General features: G+C 52.3%; 1 protein-coding gene across 1 annotated transcript; it reads right to left on the reverse strand.

The window, feature by feature from the left end:
- Window positions 1-11,304: 11,304 nt before the first annotated feature.
- LOC115082402 (potassium voltage-gated channel subfamily V member 2-like) lies at window positions 11,305-20,021 on the reverse strand. The gene is made up of 2 exons (XM_029586621.1): window positions 18,762-20,021; window positions 11,305-11,613 (listed from the first exon to the last, which is right to left on the reverse strand). The coding sequence occupies exons 1-2, from the start codon at window positions 20,019-20,021 to the stop codon at window positions 11,305-11,307; spliced, it is 1,569 nt and encodes a 522-aa protein (XP_029442481.1).
- Window positions 20,022-20,254: the final 233 nt, after the last annotated feature.

Below are 20,254 nucleotides of genomic sequence, written 5' to 3' on the forward strand. Positions count from 1 at the left end.
CCTCGCCCTGCGGACGATTTTTTTTTTTTTTTTTATCCCAGCTGAGGCCCTGGTCTCTGAAGGTTAATGAGCTGGCAGGAGGGTAAGGCGGGGGTCTGTCCTGCTCTCAGGCTGCCCGGGCGTCAGGAGGGGACGGGGGCCTCCGCACCCAACTCGACCTCAGTCACACTGGGCCTCTCTAGTAGTAGTAGTAAGATCTGTACCATGGGGCAGGGGGAAGGGCAGTGGGGGGGGGGGGGGAGAAGTAATGACCTAGTCCTGGCTGACTGGATAGGGGAGGGAAAGAGCCAGGGGAGACAATTTTTCCCCTATGATCATCTGATGGCTGGCTGGCTCCTTCTCTGAGCACAATGCTGTTTGCTGAAGAAGGAAAGAGGAAGAGAGAGATTTTATTTTTGTTGGTTTTTTTTTTTTTCAACAAGAGCACATTTCTTAAAATGATACAGACCGGCTGCGAGGCTTAACCCATGAGATTTAAAGACCGCCTGGTCAGCACGGCAACCGGTGCAATTAATCCGAGGAAGGTAGCAAAGGGCACACAAAGGGCTGAGAAATGCTTGCCCGAGGCACCCGGTGACGCGCTAGTCTGTCTCGCCCTGTGGCAATGTAAGGGATCCCATGCTCTGTTTCAGTAAAAGACCGGTTAAAGAAAGTCTCTCCCCCTCGTGTAAGCACAGCCTGTACGGCGGTGGAGCTCGGGCCATCGCGCGGAGTGAGCGAGGAGAGGCAGAAGGAGGTGCAAGGCGGCAGAATTCGGGAGCTCAAGGCCTGCACACACTGCCGATGTCCAGAAATGGGAGCGATCGTGCGGCAGAAGGAGACGCGCCACGAGGAGCAGACCCAGCCTGTGCCCTCAGCTAGGATACACGGGAAGGCTGAATTTAGCAAGTCGTTTATTAAGGCAGGCAGCGCTACCTCGGATCAGTGCGCGAGCTCTGCGTGCAGCTTTCGAGCTACGGCATCCGTTGACTACGGTACAAAAGGAGAAAGCGGAAATTGTCATGCCCAGCCTGTTACATGCAGAGGCAGCTAGCATAATCCTCATCTTTCCCCTTTGCACGCAAGTTCAGCCTCTGCTCCTCTCTCCCCTCGTTCTCTCAAGCCCACACGCGTTGCCTTCTCTGTCTGGCACACATAGACTCTTCATTCTGTCCCGCTCACACATGGCCCTGCATGACACAGAATCGCACATCCTCACGCCCCTTCCACAGCACCCACCTTGCCTGCCCCTCTCCCCTCTCAGTACTCAGCCTCTGCTCCTCTCTCCCCTCGTTCTCTCAAGCCCACACGCGTTGCCTTCTCTGTCTGGCACACATAGACTCTTCATTCTGTCCCGCTCACACATGGCCCTGCATGACACAGAATCGCACATCCTCACGCCCCTTCCACAGCACCCACCTTGCCTGCCCCTCTCCCCTCTCAGTACTCAGCCTCTGCTCCTCTCTCCCCTCATTCTCTCAAGCCCACACGCGTTGCCTTCTCTGTCTGGCACACATAGACTCTTCATTCTGTCCCGCTCACACATGGCCCTGCATGACACAGAATCGCACATCCTCACACCCCTTCCACAGCACCCACCTTGCCTCCTCCTCTCCCCTCTCAGTGCTCAGCCTCTGCTCCTCTCTCCCCTCGTTCTCTCAAACCCACACGCATTGCCTTCTCTGTCTGGCACACATAGACTCTTCATTCTGTCCCGCTCACACGTGGCCCTGCATGACACAGAATCGCACATCCTCACGCCCCTTCCACAGCACCCACCTTGCCTGCTCCTCTCCCCTCTCAGTACTCAGCCTCTGCTCCTCTCTCCCCTCATTCTCTCAAGCCCACACGCATTGCCTTCTCTGTCTGGCACACATAGACTCTTCATTCTGTCCCGCTCACACATGGCCCTGCATGACACAGAATCGCACATCCTCACGCCCCTTCCACAGCACCCACCTTGCCTGCCCCTCTCCCCTCTCAGTACTCAGCCTCTGCTCCTCTCTCCCCTCATTCTCTCAAGCCCACACGCGTTGCCTTCTCTGTCTGGCACACATAGACTCTTCATTCTGTCCCGCTCACACATGGCCCTGCATGACACAGAATCGCACATCCTCACGCCCCTTCCACAACACCCACCTTGCCTGCTCCTCTCCCCTCTCAGTTCTCGGCTTCTGTTCCCTTTCTCAGCTCCTGTCTTCCTTTCGCCTTCCCCCTCCCAGGTTTCTGTCCCCTTCCCCCCGCCCTCCTCTAAAACCCATTTTCTCTTCGCTGAGGACTGGGTATCAGCTCCCACCTGCCCAGCCGCAGCAGTTTTGTGTATTAGAGTCATGGAGTTGAGGCCTCCCATGACTCTCTTATGTTTCTTTCCGGTCACGATGTGGCCAGCATCGGCTTCTCTTGCTTGCCAGCAGCATGAATGTCATGGGAGATGTAGTTTGGAGTACTGGCCCGCTGGACGGGCTTTCAAAACTACATTTCCCACGATGCACTGTGAGCCTTCTGTTCCAGCCCATGATGCCACTTTTGACTATTTTCCCAAATTTTCTAATTTCTTAATTCTAGCTCATGTAATGAGCAAAAATGGCGGGGTTTCTTTATGCAACCTCACCCATAATTTTATTTCAAAGGACGTGACCATCAACTACATCCACAGCACTGTGGAATGAGGTGGCTGAGTTGTCACTTCCTAAAATGAGTCCGCTCTCCCCAGTCTTGCTGGTAGCTCAGCAGTCAGGTAGTGGCTGAGGATCGCACCCTGCACGGGCTGCCGCTCATACAACGACTGCAGCTAAGCACAGATCAGGATTAGCGAGGAAGCCCAGAATCTGACAGCTAGAATCAGCCCCAGTGAGGTAAGGAAAGGTCCATCTCCTGAGCCAGGCTAGCCCCCAGAGGCTGATCCAGTCCTGCTTTCGCCTGCACTCCATTCGGGGACTTGTAGTTCGAGTTTCTCTAGCAAAGGCGGGAAACCACAAATGCCTGGATGCAACAGGGGCAAACCCAGGGCTGGCCCGGCTCGGATGGCAAACCCCAGAAACAAGTGAGGCTTAAAATCCTGCCCTGCCGAGCCAGCTCTGTTTTCTTAAGACTAGAATTGGCATTGCTGGGGCCCTTCCTATTGGCCTAACAAGGAGACTTGCAGCCTCAGGATGCTACAGGAGTCTTTTAGAAATAACCGGAAGGATTAGAAGGAACTCTGGAGGTGATTTTCAAACCGTACATTGGCACCAGTTGGGTCAGAGCAAAGGCACTCGTCTCCTTCCCCTTTGAGATTCGCCACAGGTACAAAGAACGCGTGTTCGCCTGCAGTGTGCCTTTCGCTGGTTTGCATTTTGCTGGAAAACTCCATGTGAAGATCAGAAAATGTCATCTGCATGTGGACCTTTCCTCCTATGACTTAAACAGACTCCTGGGAATGCCCCGTATTGAGGAAAAGCAATATTCAGGGAGCCAGAACTGATCTCCTCGTTCGCCAGCACATCAGAACCAAGCAGAGACAAACAGCAACACCAAGACATTTGTCAGACAAAAGGCATTTCGGTTTCTCATGTTACATTCAACTTACACGATCACTTTATCTTTGGCTTTACAGGACAATAGCAGACTTTTGGGCAAAAAGGATTTCTACCAATCTTATTTTGGGGGGAGAATTGCAATAAATTGTGGTAGGAGTTGCCTAGCTTAACAGTGGCAGCCTCTGCTTGCAAAATGTCGGCAAATCCGTCTTCCCGCTGGTACGGAATTAGGAAGCGCGGGCAGGGAGACGGCTGGACTCTGAGCAATCTGGACACCCAAGCAGCCCAGGATGCACGAGACCGTCCAGGGAGAACGGGCTGTCGGTGAGAAGACTCGGGTCGCCTCCTGGTTGTGGCCACTTAGAATTTGAGTGGATTCACACCATCCAGGGGGAGGGGTCACGTGCAGGAGCGTGCGTAACTCGGCATGGCCGCGCTTGAGGAGGCGGGCCCCGTTGCGCTCGCGCGTTATCTTACCGTGCATCACCGCCCCGAAATTAGGATGCACGCGTTTTAATGCAGGGGTCTGCGTGGTTTCCACACCTGTTCTGTATAAGTAGGTGCAGACATTTTACACGTTAAATAATTGTAGCGTGTGCACCTAATGACCCTCTGTTTACGCACGGAGGCACGGATCCCGCGACACGTTTAGAAGGTGTAAAAAAATACGTGCGCACGCGAGGGGAGTCCGGCTATAAAATTCACGAATGTGCACCCACTTCAAAAACCTCCTCTTTGCCTGCACACGTAACGTTTCTCTGCAGCTTCAGCAACGCCCAAGTCCTCCCAACCCCTCCGAAAATTCACGGAGACGCTAACTTTCAAACGAGCGTGCGGGCACCCACCTACGCTGGAATTTTAAATCCTCCGTGCAGGCGCTACTCCTGGGGGAATTCTGCACGCAAAAATGTAAAGTTCTGCGTGCTTTATATGTAAGGGCTCCTCCCAAAAATTTATTTATATGTTGCCTAGTTCATCATATTATATTATGTTATCTGTTATATGTACGGGCACTGCCCAATGGTTTTTTGTTCACTGTGAACCGATACGATGTGCAAACGGATATCGGTATAAAAGAAATGTTAAATAAATAAATAAATAAATAAATACTTTATATTGCTCAAAATAACACAATATCCATGACAGTCTTTAAGTAATTGATTTAAAATATAATACAGAAAAAATGTATTACTTAAAGATGCAGCGTTTAAAATACTTTGTGCAGAATTTCCCTAGAAGTTCACTCTCCCCACTCCCCTTGGCCAGTCTCCTTTTACTTTGCCCTCTCAGGCCCCCCAACTCCTCCGCCCTCCACTATCTCTCCCCTCCCCCTCTAGGCTCAACCCCTACCACTCTATCGCCGTTCCCAGAAATTGACCCCTCTCTCAGTACTGACCTCACACACACACCCTCACACAGGCTCTCTCTCTCATGCACATACACACCTCCTCATAAAGGCTCCCCCTCTCACACACACACACACACACCCTCACACAGGCTCTCTCTCTCATGCACATACACACCTCCTTATAAAGGCTCCCCCTCTCTCACACACACACACACACACACACACTCTCACACAGGCTCTCTCTCTCATGCACATACACACCTCCTCATAAAGGCTCCCCCTCTCACACACACACACACACACCCTCACACAGGCTCTCTCTCTCATGCACATACACACCTCCTCATAAAGGCTCCCCCTCTCACACACACACACACACACACACACACACACCCTCACACAGGCTCTCTCTCTCATGCACATACACACCTCCTTATAAAGGCTCCCCCTCTCTCACACACACACACACACACACACACTCTCACACAGGCTCTCTCTCTCATGCACATACACACCTCCTCATAAAGGCTCCCCCTCTCTCACACACACACACACACACACTCTCACACAGGCTCTCTCTCTCATGCACATACACACCTCCTCATAAAGGCTCCCCCTCTCTCACACACACACACCCTCACCCTCACACAGGCTCTCTCTCTCATGCACATACACACCTCCTCCTAAAGGCTCCCCCTCTCTCTCACACACACACATACACCCTCACCCTCATACAGGCTCCCTCTTTCTCACTCACGAGCACAAATGCTCAGACAGGCTCTCTCTCTTTCTCTTGCTCATACAGTCCCTCACACAGGCTCCCTCTCTCACAAACAAGCACTCTCACTCCCTTACATACACACAATCTCTTTTTGACACACACCAGCTCCCAGTCTCTTGCAGATATACATACTCCCTCACAATCTCCCCACATAGGCTCCTAGTCTCTCTGGCACTCTCACACACATACATACATAGAAACATAGAAATGATAGCAGAAAAAGACCAATCGGCCCATCCAGTCTGCCCAGCAAGCTCCCACACTTATTTTCCCATACTTATCTGTTTCACCGACCACCAAGTTCAGGGCCCTTGTTGGTAACTGTTTGATTCAAATTTCCTGCCACCCCCTGCCATTGATGCAGAGAGTAATGTTGGAGTTGCATCAAAGATGAACACAAGGCTTAATGGTTAAGGGTAGTAACCGCCGCATCAAGCAAGTTACCCCGATGCTTATTTACCCAGACTGCACAGATCCATGCCTTGTTGGATGTTGTCTGAATGTAAATCCTCTTTTCCACATTTCCCCCTGCCGTTGAAGCAGAGAGCAATGTTGAAGCATACAGGCTCTCTCTCACACACACACACATACACGCACACCTACACGCAGCCTCGCACTCTCTCTCTCATATACACAACACCTCTACATATAGACCCACTCTCACCAGCGCCTGCACCAACTTCACCACAAACAGAATGAGCTTTGCTTGCAACCGCTGGGGCCTTCGCCATCTTCACCGCGAGCGGGATGGGGGTTCCGCTTGCGACGCACCAGGCCTGCTCCGAATTCTGCGCAGAAAATGGAAAATTCTGTGCAAGAGGGGACATCCGCCCAAATTCTGCGTTCTGCAGTAGCTCCGAATTTCCCCCGGGGGTGTGCGTTCGTATAATATAAAATACACCTAAGCCGCGGGCACGTGTGCTCCTAATCTTAAACGGTTAGGTGAGAAAATGTTATTCGCGTCTCTTTCCTTAGGACTCGTTGGCTTCTGCACACGCATGTGAGCACATTTTAGAACCTGTGCACGTGGAGGAAATAACCAGTCCAGCAGTTTGCCCAGTCTATCGCTAGATCATCAAGACCCCTCTGGTTCTTCAGCCTGCACTCCCCACCCCCCCAGTGACAGTGGTGCCATGTGAAGAGTTGGGGGTCGCAGGGGAGGCAGTGTTCACAGCCCCTGAAGAGATGGGGAGGGAGTTATAGGGCTCTTGTATTATTTATGACTCTTTTCAGATTCTTGCCCTGAAGTAGGATCATTTGGCTAATCTGCGTTTGTTTTTTTATTAGATTCTTTGTCATCATTTTGTGGTTTATTTTTGAGTTTGGTTTTTTGGTTTTTTTTACTATTGTATGTTGAATCTGTACATTCTTTTACACTACGTAGAGCTTGCTTTGATTCAGGCAGCTTATAAAGTTAATCTAAATGCAGAAATAAAAATCAATCATTGTGCAACGGTGACCCCTAGTGGCTGCATTCAGAGCCCAGGGTTTCAGAGCTCAGGAAGGAGGCCTGGTGCATGCACCCCAGTTAAGAGACTGCAACTGCAACTACTGGGCTCATGGCACCAGCTCTCAACCCCTGGATCCGACTGAGCTGCAAGCTCAAAGGAGCGGGAGGAAACTGCACTGTTTTCTGCCTCATTCTCGGGGTTATTAACTTTTCCCAGCAGGTTTGTACGTGTGGAGCCTCATTTTGTCCGCCATCTCTCTGAAAGTCTCTCTTATGACTTATGTACATGAATATTTTGGCAGAAGCTGAACGAGCTGCCTGTATGTCACTGCTCTCGCCATCTAATCATGTGTTGTACAACGCAGGCACAATCCTGCCACGGGACCCACTAGTTAATTACTCTCAGCTAATCTGCCCATCATCCACAGCACTATCCAGACATTGAGGATGCAGAAATCACCCTGTGTGCATGGATTACACGGAGATTATCCTGCAGTGCCCTCTAGTGGAAGCAGGACAGACCGTCAGAAAGAATGGGGAAAAGCTCCAGGCAGCTGGGAATGAAGATTTACGGTGCCTTAGCAGGGGCTAGTTCTGATTGTGTTGGAAACCTCAAAGAAGGAGGAGGAACCTGACATTAAAAAAAAAAAAAATTAAATGAATCAAGCAAAACTGAGATTAAAAATGAATGAGGGAAAACCTGAAAAAACAAATTAATGTCGTAAAACCAAGAAAAGTTTGCTGGGGTGCCTTTGACTGCAGTGATATAAGATCCAGTGACAGTGCTACATCTGTCTTGTAAGATCTCATGGTAATGCTGCACTCACGATCATCTCAGTAACATGAGATCCCACGGCAATGCCACACTCGCCACCAACTCAGTAACATGAGATCCCACGGCAATGCCACACTCGCCACCGTCTCAGCCCCACTCACCACCATCTCAATAACGTGAGATCCCACGGCAGTGCCCCACTCGCCACCGTCTCAGTAACGTGAGATCCCTCGGCAATGCCCCACTCACCACCGTCTCAACCCCACTCACCACCGTCTCAGTAACGTGAGATCCCACGGCAATGTCCCACTCGCCACCGTCTCAATAACATGAGATCCCACGGCAGTGCCGCACTCACGATCGTCTCAGTAACGTGAGATCCCATGGCAGTGCCCCACTCGCCACCATCTCAGTAACGTGAGATCCCACGGCAATCCCCCACTCACCACCGTCTCAGTAACGTGAAATCCCACGGCAATGCCCCACTCGCCACCGTCTCAGTAACGTGAAATCCCACGGCAATGCCCCACTCGCCACCGTCTCAGTAACGTGAGATCCCACGGCAGTGCCCCACTCGCCACCGTCTCAGTATCGTGAGATCCCTCGGCAGTGCCCCACTCGCCACCATCTCAGTATCATGAGATCCCACGGCAATGCCCCACTCACCACCGGCTCAGTATCGTGAGATCCCACGGCAGTGCCCTACTCGCCACCGACTCAGTAACGTGAGATCCCACGGCAATGCCCCACGCACCACCGTCTCAGTAACGTGAGATCCCACGGCAATGCCCCACTCGCCGTCTCAGTAACGTGAGATCCCACGGCAATGCCCCACTCGCCACCGTCTCAGTAACGTGAAATCCCACGGCAATGCCCCACTCACCACCGTCTCAGTAACGTGAAATCTCACGGCAATGCCCCACTCGCCACCGCCTCAGTATTGTGAGATCCCATGGCAATGCCCCACTCGCCGTCTCAGTATTCTGAGATCCCACGGCAATGCCCCACTCGCCACCGTCTCAGTAACGTGAGATCCCACGGCAGTGCCCCACTCGCCACCGTCTCAGTAATGTGAGATCCCACGGCAGTGTCCCACTCGCCACCGTCTCAGTATCGTGAGATCCCTCGGCAGTGCCCCACTCGCCACCGTCTCAGTATCATGAGATCCCACGGCAATGCCCCACTCACCACCGGCTCAGTATCGTGAGATCCCACGGCAGTGCCCTACTCGCCACCGACTCAGTAACGTGAGATCCCATGGCAATGCCCCAACCGCCACCGTCTCAGTAACGTGAGATCCCATGGCAATGCCCCACTCGCCGTCTCAGTAACGTGAGATCCCACGGCAATGCCCCACTTGCCACCGTCTCAGTATCGTGAGATCCCATGGCAATGCCTCACTCGCCACCGTCTCAGTATCATGAGATCCCACGGCAGTGCCCTACTCGCCACCGACTCAGTAACGTGAGATCCCATGGCAATGCCCCAACCGCCACCGTCTCAGTAACGTGAGATCCCATGGCAATGCCCCACTCACCACCGTCTCAGTATCGTGAGATCCCACGGCAATGCCCCAACCGCCACCGTCTCAGTAACGTGAGATCCCACGGCAATGCCCCACCCACCACCGTCTCAAATGAGATCCCTGCTATTACTACTGCTTATCGCTTCTATAGTGCTTCTATACATATGCAGTGCTGTACAATTACATGTAAAGAAGATCATTTTTGTAACAGCCCACACAGTGGTACACTGAGCATGCAGACTTTACCAAGGATTTTCAAAGTGAACTTAAGGTAAGTCAGTTTTGAAAATCCTTGGGCGGCTGGCGAGAACGCACACAAGTTACCTCGCGCACAGTTACACCTCCTCCAAAAAGGGCGTAGCTTGTACTGGGTAAGTTGGGAGTTGAGGAACAAGAAATAATTCTACTTTTTGGCCACTGTAAGACGCAGGATACTGGGCCTCATGGAGCGTGATCTGCCCCATAATTATCTCTTGGGTTTTTTAACTCTCTCCTCAGTGCGCAGCAGAGAATTGTGCAAAACTGAGTGAAGCGCAAACTTTCACACATAGGCTGAGCTCGTCGGGTTTAGACCGGCTTTTTACGCAGGCAAAACCAGGTTTATGGACATGAATGGCTTTCAAAATTATCCCCAGTCCCTTCTCTGCAGATCTAAACAATTTATTCAAGACAAACAGCTCCAAACAGAGGGAAATCACCAACAAGGCTATGGTCAAAAGAACCAGGGAAGAAAGGTTAAAAGCAGCTTTACATGCATGGACTCATGAAACCTGGAGCAGGTGTAAGGAGCAGGAAGGTGGAAAGCCCAGAACCTGGCGCGGGCGATAGAGGAGGAGGAGGAGGGCACTCCTCATGAGGAAGAGTGTGGGGAGACATGAGGGAGGAGAGGTGGCGAGGAATTACAGAATGGTAATCAGAGCCCTAACTGGACACTTATTGGCCGAGGCACCCACTTCCCGCCTTCCCTCACACACAAACGCCGCCTCTACCCTGATCCTCTCCACTCCCTCCTCCAGGGCCGGCGCTTCCATTAAGCAAACCAGGCGGTCACCTAGAACGCCAGCATTTTGGGGACAGCAAAATCCCAAAGCTGCCAGAGAAGGGAGCGCCGTGCTGGAGCTGCCACCAAAAGGGGGAGGGGTCTGCATGACCGAAGGTTCGCCTAAGGGGGCCAAATGCTGCACCGGCCCTGCCTTTCTCCCTCCACTCTGATCCCTCGTCCTCTCTTCCTCTCCAACCTAGACAGAGAGAGGAGAGCTGCATCCTTCCTGGCTTTTTATCCACCGCATTTCCCGGCGTCTGCCCACGTCCCCATCCCCCACACGTTCTGGGCCGCTGTGTCGAAACTTTGAAACTTACCCCGCCTGGTAAGGGCACAAAGCCAGGGATGAAACAGCCTTTCAGTTTCAAAACACAACATTTATTAAGCAGCTCAGAGATCTATCATCGCCGGCATTGTTTGCTTTCCATACATACAAAACTCGATGGCAGAAACCGAAGGAAACAAGACTGTGTTTTCCTTAAGGGAGTAAACGGTGCCAGGTATCACAGAATTAACTGCGCACCAGGCAGCGCCAGTCTACTCATCGTTTTAAGATTTGCATTTGTCTTTTATCCACTGTTAAACGTGGCTCGCACATTCTTCCTCCCTCCCCCTGTCTCATCCCCTACGATGGCTGGCACTTTTCCTTCATGTGCCTCTCAGACATCACATATTATGCTTGCTCACTACTTCTTTTGTTCTTGTAGCTTTCTTGGCACCTTCCTATCAGGAATTCACTCTCATGCCGTTCTCAGCCCCAGTTGTTCTGTCTCTGGGCCGACAATTACGTTTTTTTTTTCTCTCCGGGCCTTTTTATTCCAGTTGCTAGTCGACACGGGGCAGTAATTAACCCCAATCCTCAGCTGCCACCCTCGCCCAGCCCTATTTAAGGCTCTGCTGGTGAGGCCGCCCCTGCCTGGGGCTTCCCAGGCCTCGCGCCCCTGGCCCTTCCGCTCCAGCATTCTCCCAGCCTCCTCCGCAGCTGCTTCCGGAGCCGGATTCCCGCCCCGGGCTGCTGGGCCGCGGGGGCCTCCTGCGCCTTCAGCTTGGCGTAGAAGTCAGAGAACCTGTTGTAGAGGATGGAAATGGGCATGCCGTTCAGGATGATGCCGAAAGAGATGCAGAGGAAGGCCACGACCCGCCCCAGCACGGTCTCCGGCACGTTGTCGCCGTAACCCACGGTGGAGATGCTCACCTGCAAGCAGAAGACGGGAGGAGTTTACAGCTTCGCTCCCCGGCATCGCATGCTAGTATCTGTCTGTCTGTCTGTCTGTGCGGAGGTACCGCATTGAATGTATTTGAGAATAGGACCCAAAGTGGTTAGAAGTGAAGATTCTGCAGTCCCGGGTGCTAACGTGCGGACTGACACTCACTGGGTGGGAGTAACACAGAAACCACCCCAGTGCCCCATCCAGTCTGCCCAGCAAGCTTTATTTATTCCTTTATTCTGTTAATGTAGCAACTGCGGCGCCGTGCAGGTTAACTCTTCATTTCCACCCTACGTGCTTATCCCAAGCTCTTATGAATTTCATTACAGTTTTCAACCACCTGTACCTGGGAAATGCTCCCTGCATCTGCTGCTCTCTCTGTGAAGAAATAGTTCTGATATGAAGAAAACACGCACCCCTCACCCGTCCGTGCAGAAAAACCTATCCACTGATTTTTATCAATTGTTAGCATTTTTTTTTAGATCATCAAATAAAAATTGTTTTAATTCTGTTTACCATACTGACATCTACAGAGCCAGAGGTCCCGTCTGCAGGCCGTTATCAAGAAGAGAGAGATGTGAATCAGAAATTGTTAAACTGTTAAATTAAGGGGGGGAAATACCTCAGACAGCGCACCCGGCTGAATGTCGTACAACCACAATTTCTAACGCTGCAGAAAGCCATTTGGCTGCCATCACTGGGGGAAAAAAAACATTTTTGGTTTTTTTTTTTTTAACATCGATTTAATGCGTGGCCGGGCCTTACTCGCACCCCGCACATTTTAAAAGGGGCCTGGCCGCACGCGTGACCCCGTTACGCGCACAAGAGCCAGGCCTCGGCAGAGGGGGCGGGGCGGGGCTAGAGCGAGGGGGCGAGGCAGGGGCGAGGCAGGGGCGGGGCTAGAGCCATTCGTCACTGGGCCGGGAAATCGCGTGCCGGTGCGCGCAACTTACTACAGCTCCTTTGCAGGAGCAAACAAAATGGGGGGGGGCCCTGGGATAGGGGGTGGGTAGGATAGGGGGAGGGGGAGGGAAGTTCCCTCCCAGTCCGCTCCTTAATTGGAACAGACTGGGAGGGAACTGGGGAAGGCCCTGAAGTGTCGCCTTGCGAAAATGGACAAAATCGACGCCCTCCCCCCCAGCGCCCGTCACCGCCACTAATTTTATAACGTGTGTGCACGTCCGTGTGCACGCGCTGGGTAGCGTGCATGCATTTTTTTTAAAACCCTACCCCTCTGTGTATTGGTCTATTTATAAGAAATCTTTCCTGGCAGTGTTCCCGAGTCTGCCTCCTTGGAGCTTCGTGTCCTGACCCCTACTTACAATGGAAAAGGCTTGGTTTTCCATGCATCCTGTATCTACAGTAAATGTCTGTAGCGTGTCCCCAGGGGGCACCTCTTTCGGTCCTTCAGCCTCCCCTGCTATGGCTCGTGCTGCAGGCCACACCCCATCCTGGCTGCCTTTCCTTGGACTGCTTCACAGTCTCCAGCGCTCAGCACGGTGCTCCCGCTCCCACGGCAGGAAAAAGGCAGCTCTGCCCCGTCCTTTGCAAGGCAGCGGCCCTTCCGTCTCGGGGTCCCAGCCCCGCTCTGTCCCCGTCCCCCCCCTCGCCCCCAGGCAGCAGTGCCAGCAGCTGGAGGGGATGGGGGGTCCGAACCCCCACTCCTGCTCCTTGTGACCCTGCGCAACTCTCGCTTCAGCCTCCCTTGCCTCAGGTCCCACCTTACAGAGCAGTTTTAAACCACTGCTATAGCCCATGGAGTACAAAACTGCTCACCCTCCTCGCATTCTGGAAAGGAGGTTGCAGGGGTGGAGCTCGGGACTTTTCAATTTCAAATACATTTTTCTTTCAGGTAAACCCTGCACGTCAGCGAGCGGGTGCAGACGCGGGCGCATGCTCTTCCCAAGGCAATTCTCAAAGTCAGGTTATCCCCATAAGTTCACCTTGGAAAATTAGCATAAAGTCTGCGGGCACAAATGACCTGCGGGCTTTACACCAGTGCAGGCAGTTATAAGCTCACCCCCCCGGGACTGGAAACCCTCTGGGGCAGAGACCTAGCTACCATATCCTCCGTCGTAGCTCGCCTCGAGCACGGGACAGAGACTCTGCCAAGTCCTCCAGGGACAGCAGCGCTGGCCCCTCCCATTCTGCAGGTCGCAGTTCCCATCCATGAGCTCCCAGTGTCTTCTGGAAGGGCAGCGAGCCAGCCCCACCCCTCTGAGAGGGAAGCTCCGTCCCTGAACGCTTGCACCCAACCTCCAAGAGAAAGGAAACCTCCTCCGCTGCTAAGAGACAGGAGCTCGCCTCTGAGACAGCGGCCCACCCACCCTTCAATCTGCTGAAAAGGTTGGGTTACTGCCAACTTTTCATGACAAGAGCAGCATTCCTCCCCCCCCCCCCTATTGCGCGAGTTCTAATCCCACTCTGCCAGCGATTCTGCCCCTTACCCCTGGCATGTCACTCAGGGCCATCCTCGCGGGGAGGGGGCAGAGTGGGGTCCTGCACCCCATCCCTAGCCCTCTCACTTCCTGTACATCCAGGTCAGCCCTGGGCTCACTTTCTCCTCCTGCTCCTCGCTTCTACCTCCTGCTCCTCGCTGAATCTCTCCTGGACGTTTTATAAATCGGCGTCCCCGTGACTCCGTTCTAGCTCTGTACAGATGCATTGGTGCAGCCACGCGGTGAGCGCTGCGTGCAATTCTAGGCCACCCCCATCTCAAGAAAGATGCAGAACTAATAAAAGTTACAGAGAAGGCCAAGGGAAATGATAAAGGGGCTGGATTAGCTCCCTTATGAAGAAAGGCTGACAGGTCAGGGCTCTTCAGCTTGCAAGAGAGAGGGCTGACAATGGCTAGGATAGAGGTTTATAAAATCACCAGCGGGGTGGAACAGGTGAATAAGGAATGGTTATTTACCCTTTCAAAGAGTAGTGGGACAGTCTGTGAAACTAACAAGTAGCAGACTTAAAACAAACCGCAGAAAGTATATTTTCACTCCATGCACAATCAAGCCGGAGGATGTGGTCAAGGCCTCTGGCATCACCGAGTTTAATAAGGACTTGGCCTCCTGTCCCTGCCTTCCCAGCCATTCCTAATCCTTCATGTGGACTTGAAAAGGATTACAGATAATTTACCTTTTGTTTGATTGCTGTGGATTTATGGGGTTGTATTGGAGCTTTTTTTCTTTATTTTTGATTTATGTAATAATCAAACATTTAATAAAGATATTTAAAAATAAATAAGTAAATAAATTTAAAAGGACACACACACACACAGGAACATGCACATACAGTCTCCCCCCCCACACACACACACACACAGGAACATGCACATACAGTCTCCCACACACACACATACAGGCACATACATAGGCTCAGGCAGAGACACATACCCAGGCAGAGGTACACACACACAGGAACATGCACATACAGTCTCCCCCCCCCACACACACACACAGGAACATGCACATACAGTCTCCCCCCCCCACACACACACACAAAGGAACATGCACATACAGTCTCCCGCCACACACATACACACAGGAACATGCACATACAGTCTCCCGCCACACACACACAAAGGAACATGCACATACAGTCCCCCCCCACACACACACACACACACACAAAGGAACATGCACATACAGTCTCCCGCCACACACACACACACAGGAACATGCACATACAGTCTCCCCCCCCACACACACACACACAAAGGAACATGCACATACAGTCTCCCACACACACACATACAGGCACATACATAGGCTCAGGCAGAGACACATACCCAGGCAGAGGTACACACACACAGGAACATGCACATACAGTCTCCCCCCCCACACACACACACAGGAACATGCACATACAGTCTCCCCCCCCCACACACACACACAAAGGAACATGCACATACAGTCTCCCGCCACACACATACACACAGGAACATGCACATACAGTCTCCCGCCACACACACACAAAGGAACATGCACATACAGTCCCCCCCCACACACACACACACACACACAAAGGAACATGCACATACAGTCTCCCGCCACACACACACACACAGGAACATGCACATACAGTCTCCCCACACACACACACACACATACAGGCACATACATAGGCTCAGGCAGAGACACATACCCAGGCAGAGGTACATAAACACACACACACACACAGGAACATGCACATAGTCTCCCGCCACACACACACACACACACACACAGGAACATGCACATACAGTCTCCCCACACACACACACACACAAAGGAACATGCACATACAGTCTCCCCCCCACACACACACAAATGAACATGCACATACAGTCTCCCCCCCCCCCCCACACACACAAAGGAACATGCACATAGTCTTCCCCCCCACACACACACACAAAGGAACATGCAGTCTCCCCCCCCACACACACACACACAAAGGAACATGCACATACAGTCTCCCCACACACACACCACACAAAGGAACATGCACATACAGTCTCCCACACACACACAAAGGAACATGCACATACAGTCTCCCACACACACACACAAAGGAACATGCACATAGTCTTCCCCACACACACACACACAAAGGAACATGCACATAGTCTTCCCACACACACACACACACACACACACACACACACACACACACAAAGGAACATGCACATACAGTCTTCCCACACACACACACACATACAGGCACATACATAGGCTCAGGCAGAGACACATACCCAGGCAGAGGTATACACACACACACAGGAACATGCACATAGTCTCCCACACACACACACACAAAGGAGCATGCACATAGTCTCCCCCCCCACACACACACACAAAGGAACATGCACATACAGTCTCCCCCCCACACACACAAAGGAACATGCACATAGTCTTCCCCACACACACACACACAAAGGAACATGCACATAGTCTTCCCACACACACACACACACACACACACACACACAAAGGAACATGCACATACAGTCTTCCCACACACACACACACATACAGGCACATACATAGGCTCAGGCAGAGACACATACCCAGGCAGAGGTATACACACACACACAGGAACATGCACATAGTCTCCCACACACACACACACAAAGGACCATGCACATAGTCTCCCCCCACACACACACACACAAAGGAACATGCACATACAGTGCCCCCCCACACGCACACACAAAGGAACATGCACATACAGTCTCCCCACACACACACACACACACAAAGGAACATGCACATACAGTCTCCACACACACACCACACAAAGGAACATGCACATACAGTCTCCCCCCCCACACACACACACACAAAAGAACATGCACATACAGTCTCCCATACACACACACACACACACAAAGGAACATGCACGTACAGTCTCTCCACACACACACACACAAAGGAACATGCACATAGTCTCCCCACACACACACACACACACACACACAAAGGAACATGCACAGTCTCCCCCCTCCCACACACACACACAAAGGAACATGCACAGTCTCCCCCCTCCCACACACACACACACACACACACACACACACACACAAACAAAGGAACATGCACATAGTCCTCCCCCACACACACACACACACACACAAAGGTACATGCACATAGTCCTCCCCCCCACACACACACACAGGAACATGCACATACAGTCTCACACACACACAAAGGAACATGCACATACAGTCTCCCCCCCCCCCCCACACACACACACACACACAAAGGAACATGCACATAGTCCTCCCCCCCACACACAGGAACATGCACATACAGTCTCCCCGCCCCCACACACAAAGGAACATGCACATAGTCCTCCCCCCCCCCCCACACACACACAAAGGAACATGCATATACAGTCTCCCACACACACACACACCCCACACACACACACATCCCCACACACACACACACAGGCTCAGGCAGAGGTACACACACACACACACATCCCCCACACACACACATCCCCCCCCCACACACACACACACACAATTCACACACACACACACACACACAGGCTGTTATACCCAAGCAACGCTGGGCACGTTTCGCTAGTTGTTCTATAACAGGTTAGGATGGAAAACCAGAGGTCTATTGAGTCCAGGCCTCTTCTGATTGCCTCTCTCTCTCTCTCTGGTAATCAAGAGGAAGTTGAACAAGAAAAGTGAGTATCTACAGCCAGTTCTGCAGTAATGAGAAACTTTCTTCTGGACCCCAAATATGGCAATCTGTTTATGTCTCTGGATCTGCCTTTTCCCCTGGAGTCTAACCATATTATCCTTCACACAGGTCACTAATGCCCATTTCCACTCCTAACATCTCTCCTATTTCTTGCAGTAAAGAATTCTTGCCTCGGTGGCGGGGGGAGGGGGGGATAAAATCTATTCCCCCCCCCCCCCAGGCTGAGGAGATGCCCTTGCGCTTTGTTTTTGTTGAGTCTCTCAAACTCAGGTTTCTAGGCAGCCAAGGGCACGGGAGTACCTGCAGGTCCTGACCCAGCAAACCCTGACGAGGCCTTTCTGCTGCTATTGGGAGCATCCATTTTGTGTCAGCAGGGGCAGAGCGTGCAGTGAGGTCATCGAGTCCCCTACTTCCTCCAGTGAGCATGGACCTGCTGCCATCGCTTGACGACTGCTGCAGGGCAAAAAGGATTCTTCTGATAGCATCAAATGAGCCCATTTGAGGGAGATCAGCTGGAGGGGTGAGGGGGGGCAGCTGAAATGGACTGGTCAGTCAACTGGGTAAACATGGAGACTAAACCACTGCAGCTGCTGACAAGATTAGAGTTGGTGTCATCTGCAAAAAAGTTGGCAGTATGGTTGCTACTTACTTCTTGCAGATCATTGATCGAAGATAAAATATTGAACCTCAACCCAACACAGATCCCTGTATGATCTCACTTGCTACCTTATCCTAACCTCAGCTACTTTGAAATGGTATTTAACACCCATTATATCATTTCATGGAATTCCACATCAAATACATTTTGAAAACTCCAGCTCAGTTACTTAAATGAAATATAAACTAAAATGATCACTATTACAGCATTAATATTCCTTTGTAAGGCTCTGGGGGGGGGGTTTGAGAAATTAGTATCAGGAATAACGACACAGGATCAAACTGACCGCTGCCCACCACCAGGTCTCAGGGATGCTGCTGAAATGGCTTCCTGGGTGATCATGCTCCACTGAATGCATGAGAGACGAGAAGGCGAAGATGCCCATGGCAATGAAGAGGAAGAGGCAGAACACCTGCTGGTAGCACTGCCGCAGGGTGAAGCCGAACGCTCTCAGGCCCGTGGAGTGCCGGGCCAATTTCAGAATCCGTAAGACGCGCAGGAGTCGGACGGTTTTCAGCACTTTGCCCAGCTGCCCCACCCTCTCCATCTTCTCTATGTCATTGTGACGGAGGTGCAGGTCCACCTCTTCCAAAAAGTGCTCAAACACCATCTGGACATAAAACGGGAGGATCGCCACCAGGTCCACGAAGTTCAGGGCCGTCTTCAGAAACCTCTTCGGGTCCGGCGCGGAGAGCAGTCGCACCAGGTACTCTGCGGTGAAGAAGGCAACACAGAGACCTTCCACGTGCTCCATACAAGACTTGCCGCTGACCCGGAGCTGCTGCAGCTCCTCCACGGTACTCAGGCACATGGCCACAATGGAGACCAGGACAAAGATGCTGGAGAGGATGGCCACGACCCTGGCAGGGGCCGAAGAGCGGGGGTTCTCCACCAGATTCCAGATCTTCTTCCGAAGCTCGCTGAACCACTTGCCCTCAAAGTGCTCCTCTTGGGCCAGGGGCTCCAATTCGGCTTGCAGCTCCCTCTGGACCTTACGGTGCTCTTCCAGCTCATCCTGGTGCTCCTCGAACAGGCTGTGGCAGCAGCTGTGCGAGTAACTCAGAGGGATTCCCCAGTACTCAATCTCTTCCATGAAGCTGGTCGGGCAAAGCTCGTCCATGACCCACAGGACCCCACTGCAGTAAAAGCGAGCAACGTAACGGAAGACCATCGGATCACGATCAAAGAAATATTCGCTGCGTTCGAAAGAGAAGTCGTCACAGAGGCCTAACTTCCCGTTCAGATCCGTGCAGGCCACCAGCCTTCCAATCCTCGTGCGGGGGTAGCGAGCAGCGGCAGAGGAATCCAGCTGGAAGACGACGCCTCCCACATTGAGGATGAGGAGGCCGGGGCTGGCCCTGGCAAACGCCGAAGGCGCACCAGGCTGCTCCCGGGCCCTTTCCTCCAGGTCCTGCGTGGACCGCCAGGGCTTTACTGAGCCTGCCTGGGCAAACAGAAAGGAGCGGTCATCTCCTTCTGCCCTCGCCCGCTCACCAATCTTCAGGTTTGCGGAGAGACTCGATCGTCTCCTTACCGATCCCTTCATTGTGCTTAGGGGGATTTTCAGGGCAGCGGGGGTGAGTCCTGGTTTCCCAGCGTTGTCTTGTACTTGCTTAAAAGTCCAACCGTTCAGCGCAAACACTGCTGTGTATCGTCCCTTGGACATAAGGGACACCCTTTTCGCATGGGACGTTGCTGTGCGCTGTGTCCCTGCGTCACCAAATCTCCAGCCCCGAGCAAACACTGGGATTATAAGAGACAGATTTAGTAATTACTGTC

The sequence above is a fragment of the Rhinatrema bivittatum genome, unplaced genomic scaffold (genome assembly GCF_901001135.1).
Source record: "Rhinatrema bivittatum unplaced genomic scaffold, aRhiBiv1.1, whole genome shotgun sequence".
NCBI classification, from domain to species: Eukaryota; Metazoa; Chordata; class Amphibia; order Gymnophiona; family Rhinatrematidae; genus Rhinatrema; species Rhinatrema bivittatum.